The sequence below is a fragment of the Gracilinanus agilis genome, chromosome 6 (genome assembly GCF_016433145.1).
Source record: "Gracilinanus agilis isolate LMUSP501 chromosome 6, AgileGrace, whole genome shotgun sequence".
In the NCBI taxonomy this organism is placed as follows: domain Eukaryota; kingdom Metazoa; phylum Chordata; class Mammalia; order Didelphimorphia; family Didelphidae; genus Gracilinanus; species Gracilinanus agilis.
This window is the reverse complement of record NC_058135.1, coordinates 43,981,154-44,006,095: the sequence shown is the minus strand read 5'-3', so window position 1 is coordinate 44,006,095 and position 24,942 is coordinate 43,981,154. Positions and strand designations below refer to the sequence as shown.

Sequence of the window (24,942 nt, the reverse complement as noted above, 5' to 3'; positions counted from 1 at the left end):
TGATCAAAAATGGTCTTGTTACCATTTGTGAGGTTTTTTAATGGGTGACTTTTTAAGGAATGTTTTATTAAATTTATGATGGAAATCATTTGAATAGTTGTGCAGTATTCTGTATTCACTTGAAGTAAATCATTTTATATGCAATTTGTTAGCAACTGAAATTTTATAAATAAAATGGTCAAATATTCTCATGGCAAATGCTTTCTTTTGTACAGTAATATGATGCATCTTGGACCTAGATCTGTGCTGGGTGCTATAAAGGGTACAGGAGAAAGCTAAGATTTGGCCCCTTCCCTGAAAGAGCTTATATATTACAGTCAAAGAAATAAAAGACACACATGAAATAATGGAGGAAATTAGAGAACAGCTCTCCATCTAGACTCACGTTCAAAGAAGGGAGAGATGGGTAGGGGCTGGAGGAATCCAAAAAGACTATGGCAGAGGTGGATGTGAATTATACTTTATAAAATATTACAAGGCAAAAGGAAAGAGGGAATTTGGGAATGGGAGGAAGGCAGGGGAGACAAGAATAACATCTGAGCAAAAGCACAGAGGTGGGAATTTGGAGGGGACTGGGAATAGACCAGTTAAAAATCTGACTGCACAGAGGTGTTTCAAATGAATGTGGAAGAAGTAAGGGTAGTAGTTTTGAAATGAATCTAGGTCGACAAAGTCGATGACTATAGCCCCAGAGACAGCCTGCTACTCTCGGGGCATTTTTAATTCATTAGAAATATTTGTCAAATTAAATGTACAGAAGCAGATTAACATTATGACTTCTCTCCCTTAATTAAGGTAATAATTTAGAAATCTGCCATAAGCTGTCACCAAGAAAGCCTGTTTTACAAAGAACAATTTTACACATGAGCAAACCAACAACTTTAGAGTTCATGAAACTGTAAAAAAGATCTTGTCTCCATCTCCATGTAGCTCTTCTTGGATCCTAAGATTCTTGGACAGCTGACAGGAATGGTACTGTTCTGTGTTATTCAGAATGGAGCAATTGTCTCTCTCGGTCCCAGCTCTTTGCCTCTTCTGTAAAATGGGGGAAGGGGATGAGGTATCATCACAAGAAACAAAGTCCCTTACAACTCTAAGTCTCATGACGTAAATACTATTTGTGGAGTGCTTTAAGTCTTACCCAAACTCTGGAAGGGAGGTATTTATCAACTCTGTTTTCTAGATGAGGAAACAGAGGCCCCAACTTCACCCAGGTCGTGTTGTTAGGGATGGGACTCCCACCCAAGGGTGCTAGCTCTGGAATGAATGTTCTGCCTGTTACACTGAATTATATAAGAACAGAATTGTTTCCTTCGATCTGTGCCACCACAACTTTGTTACACTTCACAAAAAACGAGGGAAGCACTCTGAAACAACTTTGACTCACAATACTGTTTCCTGCCTTTACTTTTAACTCTCTACCAGGCTTGTTTCTGAGAAATCTCTATTTTAATGTGATTTAGGTGGCTTTCAGGTCATGCTGTTGTTCAGTCATTTCAGACGTGTCTGATTCTTCAGGACCCCATTTGGGGTTTCTTTTGCCAAAGATACTGGAGTGGCTGGCCATTTCCTTCGCCAGCTCATTTTAGAGATGAGGGAACCTAAGCAAACAGCATTAAGTGATCTCCCCAGAGTCCCACAGCAAATAAGTATCTGAGGCTGGACTTGCATTCCGGTCTTCTTGACTTCAGGCTCAGCACTCTATTCATTGAACCACCTAGCTGCCTCTATAAGGCGAAGAGCTTAAGACTAAAATAGGAAATAGAAGACCCAGAACTCCCAGATTCTCTATTGATTATCTGTGTGTAAAGATAGGTAAGATACAGAACTTCCACGGTCAGCCTCAGGTGGGGCAGAAATGGGAGAGTGGATGGAAATCGCAGAGAAGGAAATTTAACCTTCTAAACACTTGGAGAGGTCCAGAAGTGAAATGGGCTGCTGAAATGGGGAAGTGGCGAGTGTCTCTCCACCAGAAGGCTTCGAGGGAAGGCTAGATGGCCACTTGTCAGGTACATCGGAGAAAGGACTCTTGTCTAGGGATCAGCTGGGTTACATGGCCTCTGAGGTCCCTTCCCTCTCTTGAGATTCTGGGATTCAGGAGGATAAAATCTTTAGGGTCAGATGGTTGGGACCAATACTTCAGCAGCTCCTCTTAGGGGTAGGAGCTAGTACTAGCCCCTTAGGGGCTAGGAAACCTGAGTCTGGCAAGGTGGTGACTTTCAGAGTCTGGGCTTGAAATAGGGGTAATGCGAGTTCTCCAAATTGTGAGGACCTGGGCAAGTTCCTTAGCCTCCTTCAGCTTCATTTTCCTCACTTATAAATAAGATGACCCACATCAGAGAATTTATGAGCTCAAGCAAGATAGCATAAAGTGCTAAAGCACCATATATAATGTTGGCCATTCCTATTGCAAACTGGCTCTGCACTCACAGAATCACAGACTCTTCGAGATCTAAGATGGGGATCTTTGATACCATCTTTTGTAGCTTCCTTGATTGCAGATGAGGAAATAGGCTCAGAGAGGTGGCTCTCAGAGCCAAGTCTGTGATTCAAGTCTTTTGACCAAAAGTCCAGCATTCTTTATTCTATAGGTAGAAGTGGTTGTGCAGAGACATATTGTATAAAGGACACACATATGATCATGCAAGTTAAATTCGTCTTGCTGAGTAGTTTTCTGAATTTATTTATCATGACTGATGAACAACAGCAGTATAAGTAGGGGAGTTTGGTCTTGGAGCTAAAATTTCTGTGTCTTCTTAATTCTGCATAGTTGATATATGTATACTCATTTTCAAAGGACCATGGGAGTATAGATTACTCAGTAAAAAATGGCTAAAAAACCACCCTTGTTAAAGGGAAAAGTTCCTTAATTTAAGAGATTCTTGGACCACAGAATCAACTGGAAACTGGGAATAGCACTGGCTCTATAGTCAGGGGATCTGGGTTCAGATTCTGCTTCTGACACTATGTATGACCTTCAGTGACTGAGTTAACATTCCTAGGTGTCATCTGTAAAATGAGGGGCTTGGACCAGCTGAATCCAATGTCCTTTTTAGCACGAAATCCAAGTGAGGGTGGGTAACAATGTTTACTTAAAAGCTGTGTTTAATTTCTTGGATTGGAAATTATATATATGTATATATATACACATATGTGATTTTATGTATATTTTATATATTTTATAATTATATGTATGTATATGTATACATATATATATATACACATATTGTATGTATGTGTGTGTGTGATTACAGGATTAGCCCACTTCATTATCTCTGAGAAAACCCAATATCCTTTGCTTTTTAATTTGTACAAGGTGTTGAACTAGATGACCTTGGAGATGTCCTTCACCTCCAGATGTTGACTTTACAGTCTAATCCAGATGACCTAAGGTAATGGCAGGTATTTCTGAAGACCACCTTTCCATTTTCAGTGGAGCACACTGTTTAATTAGCAAAAACTGTTTATTTGGAATATGATAACATTTTAGCTATAGCAGATGGAAAGTTAGAAAATATTAGTTACTGGAAAGGGTAAGCTTTGAATTTCACAGAATGGTGGGCTATATTCTTTAGTTAGTTTTAGCTTAGAGAAGAGCTTGGAAACCAGGGGATGAGATTGTATGTAAGATAGGAATCTTGAATGGCACAATTATGAAAAGAACCTGGAGGACTGAGTTCCATTTTGGCTCAGATGCAGGGGAACTGGATAAGGATTTAATGTAATAGAATCAGTGATGGACTCAAGAGCTGAGACCATCTGGGTTAAAAATCCCACCTTTGACATTTATTAGCTCTGTGACTGTGGACAAGTCATTAGCCTCATTGGTCTCAGATTCCTCACTTGTAAAATAAGGGGCTGGCTGGGCTAGCCAGAAGACTTTGGGAGTCTCTTCTAGTTTGAAATCTCTAGTCCTGTGAACTCTTCATGGCTCAGTTGCCCCAAACTTAATGAAGATAATATCTGCCCTTTGTAAATTGCTGTTGGTGGCCACCTGTAGTGAAGCTGGGCTTTGAGTTGCTTATGGGGTGTGGAAGGCCAATTGGAGAAATAGGGTCAGGATAGGGCCTGTTATCCGGATTCCCTACGTGACCAATCCAGGCTGAGGCAGTCTTTGTGTTTGGTCCTGGTCACCTGAGCCCTGAAAAGCTCTGGTACCAGCAGGTAGGTAAATCCAAAAACAACTTGACCCCTCCAGGAGGCTATTAGGAGTCATTTAGAGAAATAAGAGTCTGTAACAGATATTTTATCTGGATCCCATTACAAAATCATTGGCAAGTAAAACTGTGTGTATGATTTTTTCTGCACTGCATGTCGGGACGCAGTCAGAATGGGCCATCTAAGGTAAAAATATGAGACTCCTCTTTTGACTCATTTTCAGATCTCCAACTTTTCTTAATATTCTTATTGGAAAGCTTTGAGTCCTTAGCAGACCAGCAATTACTGGGTTAACAATTTCCCTACAAGAAAATTAGGATCCCTAAATTCTAAGAATATTCCCAAATCAGTCAAGAGCTAGACAAAACTTTATCCAACCAGGTGCAGTCCTCCCAATAAAAAATACAAGACTCAATTCATTTATGATATCTATAGAATATAGTTAGGATTCCTGGAATTTGCTTGCTGATAGCCAGGGGGTTAGAATTCGGCCTTGGGCCCTGTTCTATCTTTACTTTGAAGCCTCCAAGGATTTTCTTTTATGTGATTTGTAACCCCTTCACAGCTGTGATTCTTTCTGTGTGTTCTTTGTTTGAAACCAGGATATAATAAACTCAAAACTCCATAGCAGTTGGAGCAGATATGAGCTAAACATTTAGTCTGACTGTTCTCATTCAATCCGACGCCACTAAATGCCACTCAGGACCCCCAAAATATAGAGCTGGATCTCTATAATAGGGGAATAAATCCAAGATGATTTTCATTTCACTTTGATAGGTGGGGCAAGATGGCTCCAGAATTACCCCATAGATTTAAATAAAATGCTTTCAACATCTTTTGACTTTTGAATGTGACGTGGCAGCATCCTATCTGGGCAAATTAAGGCGATGTAAACTGGGATGTATACAGTAATCACCTGAAGGTGAGACTTCTTTTTCCTTAATAGCAAAAATACTCAGATAATGGTAATATTATCTATAGCTGCTCAGCGAGAAGCAAAAAGAATTCTTCTAAAGTGAGGTTGCCACGGGCACTGGGGGCAGCTAGGTGGCTCAGTGGATTGAGAGTCAGGCCCAGAGACGAAGGTCCTGGGTTCAAATCCGACCTCAGACACTTCCTAGCTGTGTGACCCTGGACAAGTTCACTTAACCCCCATTGACTAGCCCTTACCACTCTTTTGCCTTGGAACCAATACACAGTACTGATTCTAAGACGGAAGGTAAGGGTTAAAAAAAAAAAAAAAAAAAAAGCAAAAGGGGGCACCTAAGTGGCTTAGTGGATAGAGAGTCAAATGTAGAGATGGGAAGTCCTGGGTTCAAATCTGACCTCAGATCCTTCCCAGGTATATGATCCTAGACAAGTCACTTAACCCCCATTGCTACCCCTTATTGCTCTTCTGCCTTGGAATTGATACACAGTATTGATTTTAAGATAGAAGATTTTAAAAAGCTATTGAAATATAAAAGTGTCTGGCATTCAAAACTCTTCATAATCTAACCCATCCTCAACCTTTCTTAAACCCTAACTTCTTTTCCCTCATGTATTCTCCTGGCTGATCTTTTGTTTGACACAATGTCATATATATAATATTTTCTCTGTCTTCAGACTCTGGGCATTCTTTCTGCTGTCCTTCATGGCTAGAATGCTTTCTCTAGGAAGCCTTTCTGTATATACTATATATATATATATATATATATGCCTCCCCCATGCTCTTCCAGGACAGGATTGTCTTTTGCCTTTCTTTGCATCCCAGTGCCTGATACATAGTAGGTGTTTAATAAATGCTTACTGACTGACTGAAAAATTGAAAAGATTTAATTTGTTACCAGAAACCATATTTGTAGAAGAATCCAACATTTGGGGAACCCAAAATTCCAAAGATTCCTACAAGCTTTAGAATTGTGTTTCTACTCCCATGGAGAGATGATTGGAGAGCCTCCTGGAGAAGGGGACCACCATGGTGCCAGGTGCCTCTGAAACACTCTCTACCCTTTTTGAGCCTCCCAGTGCCTTATCTGTAAAATAATGGGATTAGGCTAGATGCTGTTGAAGGTCTCTTTACTTCATAAAACTTTAGCTGGGTTGGAAGTGGGGGTCCCTTTCTTAACATAGTCAGGTTTGGGAGAAGTTTCCAATAAAAAGAATTACACCTCTCTTATAGGCTACCTCTTCGCCTGCTATTTGACTTTAACTTTACTATCTCTAAATATTTGGGTAATCCAGGGCTATGTCTATATATTTCCTTATTCGTTTTAATTTATAAGATCTCAACACAGCAATCAATTAAATTCAACCCTCTCCCCAGTTTATTAAATATTGTTTATTTAATAACCTGGAGAATTTTCCTTTTTCCAAAATTGTTACTCATCTCTAGATGTTAAATTCCTTAATCTCCTAGAATTAAATTAAAGATCCTGAATGTCATTTATTAACAATGAAATCAATAATAAAAGGCAGATCATTACATCTATTGTTTTAGCTGTGAGTTTTTTCAACTATATCACCAAAGTAGAGTTGAATTTGAGGGCTTCTCATAATTCCTTTCAGTCCCTACAGAGAATGATTCTCTGATTTAATGCAATTAGTAAAATAGAGCAATTATGATATGGGTTTGGATGTGCCAAGTACAGGGCAGGAAGGGCCTAGTTTGATATCATTTATGTATTGATAGCTTATCCATATCATTCTCATACTGACATGGGCAGCCTGTACAGCAGGAATTCTTGACCTGGGGGGCATGAGCTTGTTTTGAAATATTCTGCTACCTCTAAAAAACGATCCATTTCCTCTGAAAAGGTCAAGGACTCACTATAGAGCAACATTTCTAGCCTTCCCCAAAGGACGGCAAATATTGATATTGTCGTCCACCACAAGAGAAGGGAATAAACCAACCCCGCTCCCAGCAGCCACGTTTGCAGCCCGGCGGAGGTTTCTCCATCTCTCCGGGTAGGCTTCACTTCTTAGGTTTGTTTTGGAGCCGGGAGCCCAGGCCCGCTGGGAGACGGAGGTGAGTTTTCTGCTGCCCAGAGGCCTGCTCTCCTCCTCCCCCATTCCCAAGTTTAACCTTTGTATTTAGCAAACTGCAGGAGGGGCAGGCGGGACCTGAAGGAGAGGGCGCCTGGGGCGTTTCTGAGTGCTCACCCCCAAGGCCACGACAGAACCGAGGGGAAGGCGGGATGCTGTTGGACACGAGGGTGGGCTCTACTCCGGTTCTTGGGGTGAAATGGGAGCCCCGACGGGGCCCAAAGAAGAGCCGCAGAGCCAAGGTAGAGCACGGAATTTTATTGTTAGCTCTAGGTACCATGACTCGGACATTAATAGGCAAGACCAGTGAACGAGCAGCAACACATTTCTGTTATCATTGTGCTTGGGCAGCACCAAAAATGGAGCTATTATTATTAGAATTAGGATCATTTCTATCTCCACGCACTAGCCAGATCTTGCTGTGTACAGGGTGGGTCTTTATCCGTAACTTAGGATGCGGTGATGGGGTTGGGGCGGCCGTGGACATTTACGGTTTTCGGGGTTACAACATGCACATTCTACTGATGGGACTCAAAGCCACGAAGAGAACACGAGTAGAACGGTGACAGGCGGAGCCTGGAGCTGAGGGCGGCCCGGCCCGCATTCACACCGACTAGGGCGGGCGGAGAAGCCTCTGGGCGGGGAACTACGGCGGTTCTTCCATGGGGCGGGAACGTGACACGCATGCACGAGTGATACGGCGGAGGACGCGCGGGAGCTGCAGCCGGACGGAGGACGAAGGTGAAGGATGGGGGCGGGCGGCAGGGGGCGCCGCTCTCAGCTGTTCACGGCCAGCCTCTGCTCCGTGAGGGAGGCCTGCTGCGCCACCGTCTTGTTCTCATGGCTGCGGAGCCTCGACACGACCTCCAGGACCGCCAGGCTCCGCACCTCCTTGTGGAGAGGCTCTAGGAGAGAGGAGCACAGGGATTAGGTGGCATCACCCCCCGCATGCGCAGTCTGCTCCAGACCGGCCCTCGCAGACGCATGCCGTGGGCCGCCCACATCGCGCTCATCAAGCCGTGGGTTTCTGTGGTCAAAAAACCCAGCCTGGGCCATGGGGGCAGTCTGGATTCTTAACCTTTATTAAGTCATGGGCTTCTTGGGCTCCTCCCTGCCCCACTTTTTAAATGTTAAAATAAAAATTTTTACTTTCCATCTTAGAATCAATTTGAAGTATTGGTTCCTGTGCAAAAGTGCAATAAAAATTAGGCACCTGGGGTTATGTGACTTGTCCAAGGTCATGCAGCTAGGAAAGGTCTAAGGTTAGATTTGAACCCAGGACCTCCTGTCTCTGGGCCTGGCTTTCAATCTACTGAGCTACCTGGCTGGCTCCCTAGTCCCCTTTTCATTTATTTTTATTTTAATAAATTTCCACATACATTTTCCAAAGTTACATGATTCAAATTGTCTCCCTCCTTTCTTCCCTGCAATTCATTCTGGATTATACATGTATCACGCAAAACATGTTTCCATATTATTAATTTTTGTGACTAATCTTATAAAACCAAACCCTAAAGCATATACTAGGTCCCCTTTTCAGAATAAAGTTTTGAAACAGCTTAATGAAATTTCATAAATTTCAAACTCAGTAAAAATAAAGATGTCATTTTTTCCCACTCATCCAAGTTCATGGACCTCAGTTAAGACCCTCTGATCTAGACCAGCCCTCTCTCAGGGATAGAAGAAGCTATCAATAAAGGTGACTAACTAACCAATAGAACCCTAGATTGGGAAGTCAGGAAGGCCTCAGTTCAGCCCCTGCCTTGGACACTTACTTACTGTGTGACCTTAAACTCTGTCTGCCTTGAGGATAGGAACAACCCCCGCTTCCCAGGGATGCTTCAGGATCCAAGAGACGCGGCGTGGAAAGCATGTGGCAAACCTCAATGCACTTTATACATGCCCCAGGATGATAGGGGTGAGAAAACAGACGATCTATCCTCATACAAGCCTGTGCAGCATAGGAATCACGCTAATTGTTCTACTTCACATTTAGACTCAGGAGAAGGGTCATACTGTGTGAAAGTCTAGAACCCAGGCTTGAATCGAGGTTCACTGACTCCAAAACAAGGGCTCTAGTCCACACTACCTCCACTGTGGCAGGAGGAAGAAGCCAGAAGTGCCCCTTGGTTTTGATGTCCTCGATCGTTAGACCGTGTCAGGGTAAAGTGTGAGCAGAAGACGTGGATCTGGTCCTTGAAGGCTATGCTGGTAAGATGCCATTTCTGGCAGGTTCTTTATGAAGCCAAGATGGCTCTGAGCATGGTCTTGGCTACTGTGTTTGGTATTTGAAGCCCAGACTCATGCAGTAAAGAGATTCTCCAGCAGCTTAGCTGTGAGTTCTTTAGGTATGAGAACACATGAAACACATAACAAAAGCAAAATGGCAGTGAGTCGTGCCTGGTTCCTTTCCACTTCTGGAATGATGGGCTTAGAGAGGCTGTCAAAAGTCCTACATATTTGACTCCACTAGCACTTTAGCTCCTGATACAGTACATGCAGAAATAGATATGGGCTCAAAAAGATGAAGTTTGACTTAGACCTAATCTAGGTCACACAGAAGAAATGGTTGTTGGAAATAAAGCAACAGGTGGCTCAGTGGATTGAGACTAGAGACAGAAGGTCCTGGGTTCAAATATGGTCACAGACATTTCCCAGCTGTGTGACCCTGGGTGAGTCACTTAACCTCCATTGCCTAGCCCTCATCATTCTTCTGCCTTGGAACCAGTACACAGTATTGATTCCACAATGAAAGGTAAGGGTTTAAAAAAAACAAGTATTCAGAGATCAATCTTCAAATTATCTTGAAGAGGAGATAGACTCAAAAGGAAGGAAAAGATCAGAGATAGCTTTATTATACCCATAAAGGTAACATTTCAGAAGCTACTGACACACCTACATCAATATACACTCTGATACTTGCTGACTTCAATGCAAAGGAAGTGAGACAGGAGAGAACTATATGGGCAAGTTATGGTTCTGGTGAAAAAAAGGAGAAAGCCAAAGACTTGTCAATCAAGAAAAAAGAAAGAAATGGTAGGTGCTAGACAGAGCAGTCAGTAACATCATAAAGAATGAACATGAATATACTTTGATAATGCTAAGGCTTCTTATGCAGAAAGGAGTTATTGGAATCAACTATCTTGAGGAGTCAGTTCATCTATCTGCTCATTCCAGCCAAGCTCAAATTTACAATAAACAAGTAGAAACAATAGTAATGATGAAAGAATAGTGTATACAATTAAGAAAATGTAACTGAATTAGATAAGGTACTCACAATTAAAAAAGGAAATGTACAACAGAAATGATATTCAAATTTGTTATAATAATTTTATCCATAAATTAAACTAATGTGCGTTAGTTGCTACAACAAATAGAACCAAAAACCCCAGAAAGCACCTTAGTCAATAATTCGCTTGCTGAATGGAGAGAGAAGGCTGCTAAAAGGTACACAGGGTTAGAATACATATTCCTCTATTAAATCTTAAAAGAAGGATGATGGAAGAATATAGTAACCTTATCTCACAAATCATAAAGGAGTGGAAGATAAAACCAGATTAAAGAATGCTTAGCAAGATAAGGCAATAGGCAATGTCATCTCCAGGGCACCTCTAAGATGAAAAGAGATAATACAAACAAGAAAAATAGAAAATATTTGCAAAAGTCTTTTCAACAAAGAATTGTTTTCTAACAAGGATAGTGGAATTACCACTAGGATCCCCATTTTCACAGTCCCTGAGCTAGAGGAGGTAGAAATGGTGCCCAAAAGAACAAAGATGGGGGAAACAGCTAGACTGGATGAGGTATAAATAGAGGAGATTTGTGCTGGAAACAAAACAATTATGAGGGCATTGAGGGACTGATATACAAGGAATCTGAAGTAAGGGAAGTTAGCAAAGGTATGGGGAAAGATAGTTCAAATCTTGTGAATATCCAAGAAAAGATGATTGAGAAAATAGCAGCCATTACTGACCACCCTTCTCCCACTTATTCAGAATCTTTATGAAGGTCATATTCACATGGTTTGAAGGAACATCAGTGAGGTTATTAGGAGGGAGCAGGCAGGATTTTGCAAATGATATCCAATAATGGACCATATCTGCAATGTACTTACTGTTTGTTGATTATGAAAAAGTATATAACTCAGTAGAACAAAATGCTACCACAAGACTCTTAAAATAAATTATTTCCCATCCATATATGAAGATTATTCAAAATTCCTTGGAAGATACAACAATAGAAATAACTAGGCTTAGTAATGGTCTGATAACAAAACATTAAGAGAGGCATAAAACATGGATATATATGATTGTCCAAGTATTTGCCTCTGAGATGGAGGGAATCTAGCAGAGTTTAGGCCAAGGAAATGGTGCAGTCCTCCATATGGTCCAGTTTGTACATAACACTGTATTAATTGCATCAAGAGATCTGCGATCATTCAAAAGTGTGATCCATCTTTTCATAAAAGACAAAAAGAATAAAGTGTCTCCTACCCAAATTTGGACATACATTTATCTGAGTGTACATTTATCTGAGTGTACATCTGAGTTGTCCAACAGCAGGAATACCTGAGGCCAATAATTACAGCTATACAATGAGCAGAGCCCAGAGTTGAGAAGGAAGAAAGGCTGGATTGCTTTTCAGAAACTGCAAAGCACTCTTCCTGTCCCAAGGTTCCCACAACAGCAAAAACCCATCTTTTTTATACTGACATTTTACTGTTACCGTATGGCAGTGAGACCTGGAACACCACCTACCTCTGAAGAACTAAAGGGTAGTGTCATGTGGAGGGCGACATAAAGGAGATTAGCAGGCTGCAGCATTTACTCCAAAGGAATTCATTAGAAGTATAGGAGTAAAGGAGAGTATGATAGAAAGAGAAAATGGGCTAGGCATATGTCAAGTGCAGGAGATATGGGTGGACATCTAGAATACTGCACTGAAGATACTGTGAAAAAGTGAGAAGGACCACCTACAATGAATTTTTGGGTGGACACGAATGAGAGCTGCACAGGATAGGCAGGAATGGATAGCCTGGAGGAAACCCCCCAAATCTTAGGGAGGTGGAAGACAGTAAAATAAGCAGGAGCTAAGGAATCAGGGAAGCTGGGTGGCTAACTATTGGCTTTTCCTATGCGGGCCCAATGACCTCATTTGTAAACTAAAGGGATTGGATTTGAAAATCTTTCTGATTCCTTAGAATGCTGTCATTTGAGAGCTTAGATTCTAAGAGCAGATAGGTCCAGTAGTTGCTGGCCTCCCAAGCACAGGACAGGTTAGATGGGGTGACTCAAATCAGATTCAAGTAGTATTCAAGTGTGGGGATTCATCTGGACCAATCAGTAGTCACCATTTGTATTTTTTTTCCTTTCAACAAAATTCGCTGAGCTTTACCTAAGTGTCTACTTTGTCCAATGACTGAGAAGATGAAGATGATAGGAGGTAGTCTCTGTCCTCATATGGGAGTCAGTTTAGCAGAGAGGATAATATAAATACACAGACAACTATAACATATATAAAATACAAAGGAAGAAAAGTGGAATGGCAAAAGATTCAAGAGGTTACAGAGCTAGGAAAGCTGGGAAGACTCCACAAAGGAGGTGGCACTGTGCTTGGGCTCCCATTTGGTGCTATCCAGAACTGCACTGATTACCTGCCAGGAGCTAGCCACCTACATGCAGGGAGATCTATACTTATATCAACAATCTAGAAAAGGTGCTGGATGTGGGAAGCAGTGTGGGAGTTAAGGTACTAAAAAGAGAGCTTGATGACTGTAAATTCTCATCCTGCTCTGCTGGCATCAACCTGGACAGAAGCCACCTCGATATCCACCCATGTATCCATTTGGCCCTGTGTAAGTAGGCCAAATGTCCTTAGAGGGAAGCTCTGGGCAACAGTGCCTACAAATGACAGTAAATATGGAAATGCTCATTGTGATTTCCAGTACAATATTCTCCCTGGATAACGTCACTTTAGACAAGCACAAAACCTTGTTTTTATATCAAAGAAACACATATTGGCACCAGACTATGTTAGAGAAAAGGTCACTCGTGATTTTTATTTAGCATTGATTTTACAAAGCTTTGGCTATCCCTGAGCCATTTTCACACTCTTCAAAAATCACATTAAAAGTGTTTTGAGGACATTACCATAACAAAAGTTATCCCATGACATGCTCAAATCACTATCTAATGGATTTTAAATCCAAAGTCACTACTCACTTTTTGTATTTTCTACTTGATTGTTACTGTAAATCAAATGGCAGAGAAAACACTTACCAGATCCCACAAGAGCACAGATCAAGACCATGGAGTTATATTTGATTTCAGGAGCACTTCTATCATCTGCTAACAGTCTGTGTAGGATCGGAACAAGCTTCGCATTTTCTAGATCCTTCTCAGCAGTGACTAGAAAAGAATACAATTTGTGGGTTGTCGTATTCTTTAAATGTCTTTTTCCCAACCTTTTTGGAAAATATTTTTCCTCCTACTCTAGATGTATAGTGGCTTCATGAAGTCTCCCAATGAGAAATAACAGATAACACAGAGATAGATAATTTATTTATCACAGGCTCAGTGAACAGAAAAGAACTGGATTTAAACAAGAACCTCAGGAGCTTAGTTTCAGAATTCAGCATCAAAGCAAGCACAATCTGAAGATAAAATGCATCCTTATGTGAAATGCTATTTTGAAAGACAAAGTATCTACCTGGTTAAAATAATCAATTGAACTTGAAAATAGAGGCCAAGTGGAAAATTACCTTCATTTTGTGAAGAAAAAGGCTTTCTTGATGTTGAATTTGAAGATTTAAGAAATTTTTAAAGAAGTTTTAAAATTTAATGCAGAAATAAAGAAAATGGCTCCAAATTTAGTTTTATTTTAGAATTCTTGGAATTTCTGTACAGAAAAACATGAATAGGACGAATGCAGCATCATGAAAATATAGTCCCTCAAGGTCTACCTCAAGGTTCAAGTGGGTTGGCAACCAAGAAGTGTATCAGCACACATTTTGTGGCCTTTTCACCTTGGGAGATAGGTATTACAAGCATTATTATTCCTGTTTTTTTAGATGAGGAAACCGAGACTCAGAAGTTCATTGATCTGGTTACAGACACACAATGATGGTGGAGGTCAGAGCCAGTCCTCAAACCTAGGTCTCCTGATCCCAAGTCCAGCACCCTTCCCACAGTGCCATGTTGTCTCCTAAACTGACCAAGCACAGCAGTTGTCTTTGGGTTCCTAGTTTCCTTACAAGCATTTTCAATGGCAAAAGAGTTCAACATTCCCTCTGAACCCACTGTTCCTAAACCCTACACATTTTAATGCAAGGTTCTTCATCTCTTGAGTCATGGACTCCTCCAGCAGTCTGGTGAATACTACAGACTCCTCAGAATGGTGTTTTTAAATGCAAAAAATAAAATACACAAGAATACAAAGGAAACCAATCATACATTATGCTTTGAGCTGTTATTGGGGAATGACTTTTTAGAGGTAGCTAGAAGACTTGAGTTCAAATGGAGCCTCAGATACTTCCTAGTTGTGTGACCTTGGGCAAGTTATTTAACCTCTGTTTGCTTTAATAAATGGCAAACTACTCCAATATCTTTGCCAAGAAAACATCATGAACAGCACAGTTCATGAGGTCACAAAAAGTTAGATATGACTGAGGGACTGAACAACAAAGCACCAGTAGTCAGGAAGACCCAAGTTCAAATCAGCCTCAGATTAGTTGTGTGACTCAGAGCAGATCACATAATATCTATTAAGACTCAGGTTCTCTACTGTAAAATGGAGGTGATAATAATAACAATTAACTAGGAGTTATTAGGAAGATCAAGTGAGATGTTGATAAAGTGCTCAGCATTGTAACTGGTACATAGGAGGAGTGATATAGATGATAACGATGATTAACTAGTGTTAATTACCTGCATATTTTAGATACCAGACTTTTTATCAGAAATACATGAAATAAAAACATTTTCCCCAAATGACAATTTATCTCCTTATCATTCTTATATTAGTTTTATTCATTCAAAAAATTTTTAATTTGTAGTTGCAACTGCTGTTTTTTAAAAAATGATTTCTTCTTTGTTTGGTTAGGAATTCTTCCTCAAAACATAATTAGGGAAAGTAGATTCTTCTATTCTTTTCTAATTTTTTAAAAAATGATTTGACCTTTTATATTTAGGTCACATACATTTAGATTAAATATATCGGGGTATATGGTATAAGATGTTGATCTTATTTTATGTCAAATTTCTTTCTAATTTTCCCAGAAGTTCTTTTTGAAAAAGGGATTTTCCCCCCAAAGAATTTACATTTGGGGGCTTATAATATAACAGGATACTGAATTAAAACGGCTTTCTGGTTCTTGCTTAGCAAGTCTGCCCCACTGATCTATTAAAATAGATCTATTAAAAATGATCTATTAAAATAGTGGTTAAAACCACTATTAAGCAGCTTTTAATAATTACTATATTTTATAATGTAGTTGGTGGTCTGAAAGTCTTATTTAACTCCTTCACTCATTTAAAAACAATTACTTCCCTTAAGATTTTAGACCTTTAGACAGCAAAATGGATAAAGTACTAGACTTTAGGAAGACTTGAGAATGAATCCTGCCTTAGGCATTTATTAGTTTTATCCTGGTAACTTTCTCCAGCTTCTTCAACTATAAGATGGGGACCTCAGAGGGTTGTTGTAATGATACAATAAGGTTCTAGAAAATGCTTTGCATATGCTAATATGCTATATAAATATCTATTCTTATTCTGACCCTTCAATAAGTTTTTATTGTTTTGTCTATCATTTAATACTCTGGTTAGGAGAGATTTAAACTAAAAAGGAGCAGAAAGAATTGTTTACTAATGTGTGTATCTACACCAAGTTAGATAGGCACAAAGAGGCAGTATTTGTAAATTGTGAAGAACAGCAGTAGAAATTACCCCATGGCGATATAAATGATAGTATCATAATTTTTATATTGGCTCAGCCCAACCATGAGCAATAAATATCTCTTCATCTTTTATTACTCTAAAGCATGTTTTATGACTGTATTTACATAAAGTATTGAGTATATCTTTATAAGTTTATGGCCAGAAAATATTTGTAATTATTTTTAATGATTTTTCTTTTTGTAATTTTTCTGTTATTTCTTCCTGTTTTTAGAAGAATGTTGTTTTTTGCAGATTTCTTTTGTATTCTGATACTATTTTCAATTAGCTTCTTTGCTGACTATTATTTTCTAAGTGAATTATCATATCAACTGTAGAGAGGTAACTTCTGTCTCCTTTGCCAATTTCAATGAGTTCTCTTTGCCTTTTTAGCATTGCTTGACTTTTTAAAAACATATGTAAAGAAGATGGGGCAGAGGATAAACACCATACATAGTCCTTTAAGAAAATTATTGTGGGACAGCTAGGTGGCTCAGTGGCTTGAGAGTCAGACCTAGAGATGAGAGGTCCTAGGTTCAAATCCAGCCTCAGATACTTCCTATCTGTGTGCCCCTAGTTAAGTCACTTAACTCCAACTGCCTAACCCTTAGTACTCTTCTGTCTTGGAACCAATATATAATATTCACTCTAAGACAGAAGGTAAGGGTTTAAAAAAATCATTGTAAAGTCTACTTTTCAGAGTGAGCTGAAAATATGATAAATATAAAAGACATCAGAAAGGGCTTTTAAAAATTCAGCCCTACATATGTTTTGGGGTTTTGGTCTTATAAGATTATTCGCTTACAAAAATGAATAATATGGAAATATTTTTTGCATGATAATACATGTATAACCCAGAATGAATTGCTTGTCAGCTCCAGAAGAGGAAAGGGAAGGAAGGAGGGAGACAATGTGGATCATGACTTTGGAAAATTTATGTGGAAATTTGTTACTAAAATAAAAAATTTTAAAAAGGCCTAAAAAATGCAACCGTAAAAATTTATATATAGGTGGATAATGGCAAGAAAGCCAAAATTTTAAACTCTAATTTTGCTTCTGTCTTCTCTGCCAGAGAATGATTTTTGGACTGGAAAAGACTTATGAACACATGAGAGAGCACTTAACTAATGGTGTGAAGTTACCAAATTCTAACTGAGGATACAAAAGCATTCTCAGGATCTTTGGGATATGGAGAATGGATCCACAGAATATTAGAGGTGAAAAGGACCTCAAAGACCACCTTCTCCAACTTAAAAATAAATAAGAATCTCCTCTGCAGTAACACACCACACAAGTGGTACTTTGGCCTTTTCTTAAAGACCTCCAGAGAGATGGAAACCCTTCTTGGGCAGTGCTGCCCAATTCACCACTAAAGAGAGCTTATTTTTCAGGTTCTTTTCTTTATGTCAGGCCTTAATCTGCCTTTTTTACTTTCTTTGTACCTCTTTGTCCCTTCCTCCTATTGTGAAATTAGAATCTGTTACCCTAAAAACTCTGATTCTCAGAACCCCACTCACTTCCTGTCATTTCATGCTGATATAGACAGGATAAGTTGGGTGGAATTCCATGTCTAGTTTCTTTTTTCCTTCCTGTCAACAGCTTTGGTGGAGCAGGGATTTTGAGCAGGTAAAAAAACTTAATCACATAGTTCTATTTTGTTAGATAACAAACTTTAAGTATTTAACTTTAATTTAAATCCTACACTAGCTGTATAGCCTGGGTGAAAAATAGAACAAGTCTGGTCCTTCTTCCGTGTTACAAGTCTTTAAATGCTTAAATCTCTTCTCTGGGCAAAATATTACAACCTTCTTCAAATGATCTTGATCCAACTGTCCTTCACCACCCTGGTGGCCTTCCTCACAATGCTTCCTAGCTCATCACTGTCCTTAGTAAAACATGATGTCCAGAGCATCATACATTATTCCAGATGTAGTCTGACCACAGTTGGTTACAACAGAATTGTCACTGCTTTAGTCTAACACATGAGGCTTTTTTTTTGAACATGGTTCATGATGGCATTTATTTTCTAGTTGTCTGTTCACTCATATTGAGCTTGCAGTCGACTTATGGAAGCTTTTGGATTTCTTCAGTTCAATGCTATTTATATACCCTCATTTCATATTTTTGAAGTTGAATTTTTTTAAAACAAGTGTCTTTAGACAAGACTTTATTCAAGACATCTATTTAAAGGGGCAAGAGCAACGTAGACAAGTAAGTATTTCTTCAATTTTCAAAAGGGTTTGAGAAAATATGGCACCTACTGACTCTGTCCTGGTTCTAGAAGAAAGCTTTAAGGGGGAATATCTAGAAAGGGAAGCAGTAGTCATAAAGTGCAAAGGTTTCATCACCCTTTGTCCCAAAGATCCCACTGAGGGGAGGAAGGGGAGCAAATGTTCTAAAAAGGTCAGAGGCATACACATATCATAATATTCAAGGTAGCATTGTGGAGGTAGCAAAAAACTGGAATAAAAGGGGTGCCTGACCATCAGAGAATGACTCAACATGAATTTATATGAATGTAACAGAATATTTTTGTGATGTATGAAATAAACACAAGGAATTTAGAGAAAAAGAAAACTTAGTTCATAGAATACCACAAATTTAGAAATGGAAGGCAGCCAAGGGGCCTTCCAGTCCAACTCCCCCTCATTTTACAGATGAGGTAACTGAGGGGTCACACTGTAGCAGTACAGGCATGTACCAAATCTTGAAAATATTATAGAGGTAAGCAAAAGCCACTCTTATGAGCAATCTGCTCATTTACTAGACTTATAGATATATTTCTAATGTTTTAATTTCCAAGCCCTTTAGTTCAATTAAGACTTTAACCTAGTGGAATTCCAACCCCTCCCCACATCCACTCCAGAAGACTGACTAGCTATCTTAGTCTCTTTGAATTGCCTATAACAATCATTTAGCATTTGTATCTGATAAGGCTAATGCCTTTGGGCAAATGAACTCCAGATATGGGCCTCAGCTATACCAATTGTATTAAGATCAGCTCTAGTATCTTATGACAATTACCTCATAAGGCTAATTTGTCTATCAGACCACCCTTTGATTATCAATCTCCCTTCCCCCTCTTCTTGTAACCTCAATAAAAATCAGTATGCCAGGCTAAAAGGCAGCTCAGCTCTTTACCACCAGAGCTGACTCCCTGTCAGGCTTATGCTATGCTGGAACACTCTGTGTCTCTGTTCCTTCTTTATGTCTCCTCCACCTTAAAACTCTACTCTTTCAACTCATATTCCTTCAGTCCTCAACTTCCCTTTTTGAGTTCTACCCATGAAAAAACATCGTGAGGCTGCAGGCAGCTAAATACACCCAATAGTAAGTATCAGAAGTAAGATTCGACTATAACCTAGTCCAGTGTTAAGTGAGCAGGATCAGCAAAATGTTGCGTGATAGTAATGATTAACATTGATCCCAGAAATGCATCTACTTCCTTTTCCTTGGAAAGCTGGGAATCTATGGATGCAGCATGCTACACATGCTGTCACATGGGTTTTACAATTTGCCAAGTTATATAAAATCTACCTTCACAACTTCTGTGCCCAGCCCCTTTTCTACTCCAGAGACCACCTCCTTAGTTCTGGTCCCCATCTCTTCTTCCCTAGCTTGCAAGAGTCTCCCAGTAGTTTCCCCTTCATAAAGCTTCTTTCCATCTCATTCTCTTAACAAGGCCCAAGGTGACATCCCCAAAGCACAGGTTTGACTACATTACTTCCCTCCTCAGGTAGCTCTAACAGCTGCTTCTTGGCACTGCCAGCCCCATGGGTCTTCTCGGAGTATAGTTAGTCTGTCATGTGGTTTTGGAATGGGGAAATGGGTGTGAGGAAACAGTATCAGCCAATGGCCAATGCTCCAAAGCTTGCCTTAAAAAAAATTCTCTCATATTTAAAATGTCTACATAACCAAACTTGCCATGGAGAAGAAAATAAAGCAATTGGGTGAGCTATTTGCTGAAGGTGTCTACACAGCTCTTCCCCTTTCAAACACAAAAATGATTACAGCTGCCCTTCTTATGTTGGCAAAGAATTGGAAACTAAATTCCACCAATTGGGGAATGGTTAAGCAAATTGTGGTAAATGATAGTAAAAGGAATATTATTGTGCTATAAGGAATGATGAAGAGGATAATTTCAGAAAAAGCTCGAAAGACCTATATAAATTGATGCAGAGATAAGCAGAACCCAGACAACATTGTACACAGTAACAGCAAAATTGTGAAATGATCAATTGTGACAGACTTAGTTACTCTCAACATATTAAATGAATGAATGAATGAATGAAATGAAATGATTCATGTGCTTGACCTTATCTTTATCATATAGCTTGTAAATGATTTTAATAGAGTTTTATACATTGTATGTAGTATAAAAAGAAAGCTCACTGAAGTAGACTCTTAGATGCCCCAACCCAGAGTAAGGTGGGGCAAGGCTGGACAGGTAGCTGGGAGCTCTGATCATGTCAGATCACTTTTGTCACCTTTTTTAGGCAGGATTACTGGGTAGAGAGATGGACACAGTTTATTTAGACTCTGGCCATTTGACAATGTTTCTCATGCATTTTAGCAAGGAATACAGAGAAATGAAGGTTGTAGACCAGTACAGTGTAGTGAAGCTTGGAACTGGTGGGATGACTGGCTTTACATAGTTGCCATTAATAGCTTGAGATCAACCCACAGGAAGTGATTTTTCTTAAACACAGACACATATTCAGATGTATCAGCAAAAGTTTTGCCTTTAGTCCACTCCTGTAAGAGATGCAGATGGGGAAAAAAGAACTTACCACTGGGATACTTACCTAATTCTAAAGCAGCTATTAGTGCCAATGCAACAAGGGCTTCATTCTGCATTATTACATGTTCACTAGTTGCCATGGTTACTAGATGCTTTACACCACCATTCTCCACAATGGTTTTAATTACATCCTAAAATTAAAAAAATAATCCACAGAAATATAAAAAAGATTTGCATTAACTATAAATAAGTTATGTTATAATCAGTTAATTTATTATTTAGTCTCATAGTTCCTTGACAAGATCTAATATGAATCATTACATTTATCCATTTTAAAAAATGATTCTTAGGAGAAAGGAAAAAGGTGTTTTAGTTATAAATAAGTTTATCAAATATGACAACTTAAATTACCCAACTCTTCAAGACCACTTATGTCAAGCACCCATTTTAAGCAACAAACACATCCAAAATATCAAGCCAAATAAACAAATATGGCTGCTGATCCAAACTTTGGTTTTCTATTTCATCAAACAAGGAAAGAGAACTAGAACCAAAAGCTCATCATTTACTAAATTAAATTAGTAAGCCTACCTAGCTTTTTCCCAAGTGACTCTGGGCAAACAGCTGCCTATTTAGTGATTCCTTGCTTGGCTGGGGCTGTATAAAGTATACAACATGTATGTGAAATACATTTCTGTACTTGAACTAAAACATATCCAACTTTTTCACTTCTCTCCTGAGCTACAAATATACGATACTCATGGCAAAGCATGAGAGGAGTCATATTTGCTTCTCTTATTGCTAACTTTATCAATTGAAAATAAATGTAACTAAGTAAAAAGCTTAAATTATAGAATAAATTAGAAGATATGAAGTATTACTTTCAAATACTTCTAATTAGTTAAAATAACCACCAATTGCTTTCTAAGATGCTTTTTTAATGACAAGACTTAGGGTGCATAAAAAGATCATAGATTTAGAGGTAGAGGGGGGCCAAAGAGGTCAGTCATCTGCCTCAAACCTCTACTTTTACAGATAAGAAAAGGGAAGCTGAAGGATGTTAAGTGATTTGGTCAACAGCCAGCAACTGGTAAGGATGGGCTCTGAATTTACTGCACCCTGCTGTTTCCCTCATCTGTGCCAATGTTTTAAAAACAGTTTGTTCTTTGGTAATTTAGCTATGTCTCCATTTTATTTATACTATTTAATGAATAAATCTTTTCTTCTCAAATAGAAGATAAGCTCCACTCCAATCCAAAGCAAAAGATCACAACTTCTAAACTGGTAGAGTTCAAATTCATGAGGTTCTGTTGTAGTTCTATTCTAATACCTAAGGGTGGAAGCACAATCCTAAGCCTATCTTAGTTGTGTTTCTAGAGAGACTGATGTTACTGCAAATGCCTATGGGCAGACTGCACTGCTACTATGAAGAAGCTATAGGGAAAAGTGCTCCAATGGGAAAGAATGCTGCCCCTAGGCAAGTCAATGGGAAGCATTTGCTCAGCTTGCAATAGTTGGTCACAGAATATTCTAATCACAATTTGGTCCTCTCAGTCTGGCTAACCATAATACCTTTATCCACTTCATCAACTTTGTATTCCCTTTTCCAGCATAATGTTATTACCTATTCTTTCACTGTTCAACTCCATAGCACCCCAAATTTATTCTTTGTCTTCTCAATCCAGTGGGAAGACTTTAACTGGCCGGCTTTAAACTTGGGGGGAAGGAGTGGATAACATGACTGTGAAACCTGTTGCTAGTCTTTTTCCCTTGTGAATACAAGCCATAAAAATGCCTTGACTAAGCCTAAAAAAGGCACATTATTGAATGAATTCTTCCACATTAGATCTTTTTCCTTTGTCAGCCTCATTAGAAAGCTGAGAAAACATTCATTTCTGATGAAAAGAAAATATCTCAGGACTCTGTATCATCAATGACAAATTCATTTAGTTGAATCCATAATATCAAAATCTTCGAATTTGTAAAAGTAAAGCATGGAAATGAAAAAGGAACTCAGTGAAAAAGAAAATGAAGACATGGACAACTATGAGAAACTACCTGCAAATTATTTCTGGGAGATCCTTGGGCCCTATATATCTTGTTGCATGGTCTGTGGTATGTCCTGCAATATCTTTAGGGCAGGGAAAAGGAGAAAGAATCTACAAAGGAGCCTCACAGGTTTGGAAATGGGCTACATTGCCTTTTAGAGTATTGGAAAGACCAAGCTCAAGCTTTGTTTCCTAATTCTTCTTTCTTTGGGTTAGAGAAGGTAATTGGTATATAGTAATGTTTTTAAATTTTTATCCTTAAAACAATATTAATAAGGACTCATTTTCTGTCCCTTCCACTTTCTACCTCTCCCGTGGTGGTGGTGGTGGTGGTGGTGGTGGTGGTGGTGGTGGTGGTGGTGGTGGTGGTGGTGGTGGGAAACAGAACCCTTATAACAAATATGTATAGTAAAAAAATTTTCTCTCTTTTTTCCCCCTACAATTTTATTAGCAAGTATTTGTTGTATGTAGATGGCACTATCCTGGGTGCTATGATGGATACAAAGACAGAAGTTTTGCTCTCAGAGAACTTACACTCTTATAGAGTTCTCTGTATTACAGGGCAAGAAGGATGAATAATAAATCAAATGAATCATTGTTAAATCAGTCATGAATTTTGATCCTATATAACAGCAAGAGTTTAGCCCTGTATAGACAGGAAACCCCAGAGAAAGCTAGAAATGTTTGTATCAAATAGAATATACACACCAAAAATCATCCCTTTCTCTCTAGTCTCAGAGCCATACTTATGTACAACACCTGCAACATTATAAGGGTGTCTTCCTCCTTGACCTCCCTCCTATGATAACTTGCAAGACTAATCACAAGCAGGATATATTCTCTTTTTATTGTTTCAACCAATTATGATGCCCAAAGACCCACAACTGGGATTTGAAAGGTAATGAATATAATATCAAAAAGTAAAGCCACTCAGAGACCAAGCCAGTCTCTGCAATGTACTGAGCACTGCCTGACACAGCACCGGGAGACAAGCATCCCAGGAAAGTGGAACAAGTCATTACAAACTAGGGAAATGCAAATTAAAGTCATTCTAAGATTCCACCTCATACCTATCAGAGTGGCAAAGAAGGAAAAAAAAGGAACATGGTAAGTGCTGAAGGAGCTGTGGGAAAACAGGAACACTGATAAGCTACTGGTGGACATGGGGATGTGTACAACCATTCTGGATAGCAATTTGGAATTATACATAAAACGTTATTAAATTGTTTATGTCCTTTGACCCATCTATACCACTTAGTCTATATACTCAAAAGGAAAAGAAAGGAAAAGGTCCTTTGTGTGCAAAAATATTTATAGCAGCTCCTTTTCTGATGATAAAACAATAGAAACTAAGAGGATGTGAATGAGATAGAGTGGAATTAAGCAGTGAAGAAACGGATGATTTTTAAAAGATGTGGAAAGACTTAGATGAACTGATGCAGAGTGAAGTGAGCAGAACCAGGAAAATAATTTATATAATAACAATGACATTGTAAAAACAACTTTTAAAGCTTTAAGAACAATGATTAGTACAATGGTCATGATTCTAGAGGATCAATGGTAAAATATACGCTGCACTTCTGGGAGGTGATGGATTTAGGGCAGTGGTTCCCAAACTTCTTTGGCCTACCACCCACTTTCCAGAAAAAATATTACTCAGCCCCCTGGAAATTAATTTTTAAAAAATTTTAATAGCAATTAATAGGAAAGATAAATGCATCTGTGGCCATCACTGCCTCCCTGGATCGCTGCAGCACCCACCAGGGGGCGGTGGTGCCCACTTTGGGAATCACTGATTTAGGGAGTAGAATGAGATATATTTTTGAACACAGCCACTGAGAGAATTTGTTTTGTTTGGTTATGCATATTTATTACAGGAAATTTCTTTCTTTTTTTTCCCCCCTATCTAAAAGGATATGGCATTCCACATGGAGATAGAAAATAGACCTCTGTTGGTTTTTTTTAAAGAGGTGGGGGTAGTGCTACAGGCGTAAAATGTTGCCAGAACTTTCTGATGAGGACATTGTTTTATTAGTTC

At 39.1% G+C, this 24,942-nt stretch overlaps 1 protein-coding gene across 1 annotated transcript in view; it reads right to left on the bottom strand.

The window, feature by feature from the left end:
• Positions 1-7,425: 7,425 nt before the first annotated feature.
• RAP1GDS1 (Rap1 GTPase-GDP dissociation stimulator 1) overlaps positions 7,426-24,942 on the bottom strand; it is a 286,184-nt gene continuing 268,667 nt past the window's right edge. Inside the window, exons 14-16 of the mRNA XM_044681621.1 lie at positions 20,921-21,047; positions 13,461-13,589; positions 7,426-8,087 (exon numbers count right to left, since the gene is read on the bottom strand). Of these exons, the coding sequence (XP_044537556.1) occupies positions 7,960-8,087; positions 13,461-13,589; positions 20,921-21,047 (384 nt within the window). The 3' untranslated portion in view covers positions 7,426-7,959. The remainder of the gene's footprint in view (positions 8,088-13,460; positions 13,590-20,920; positions 21,048-24,942) is intronic.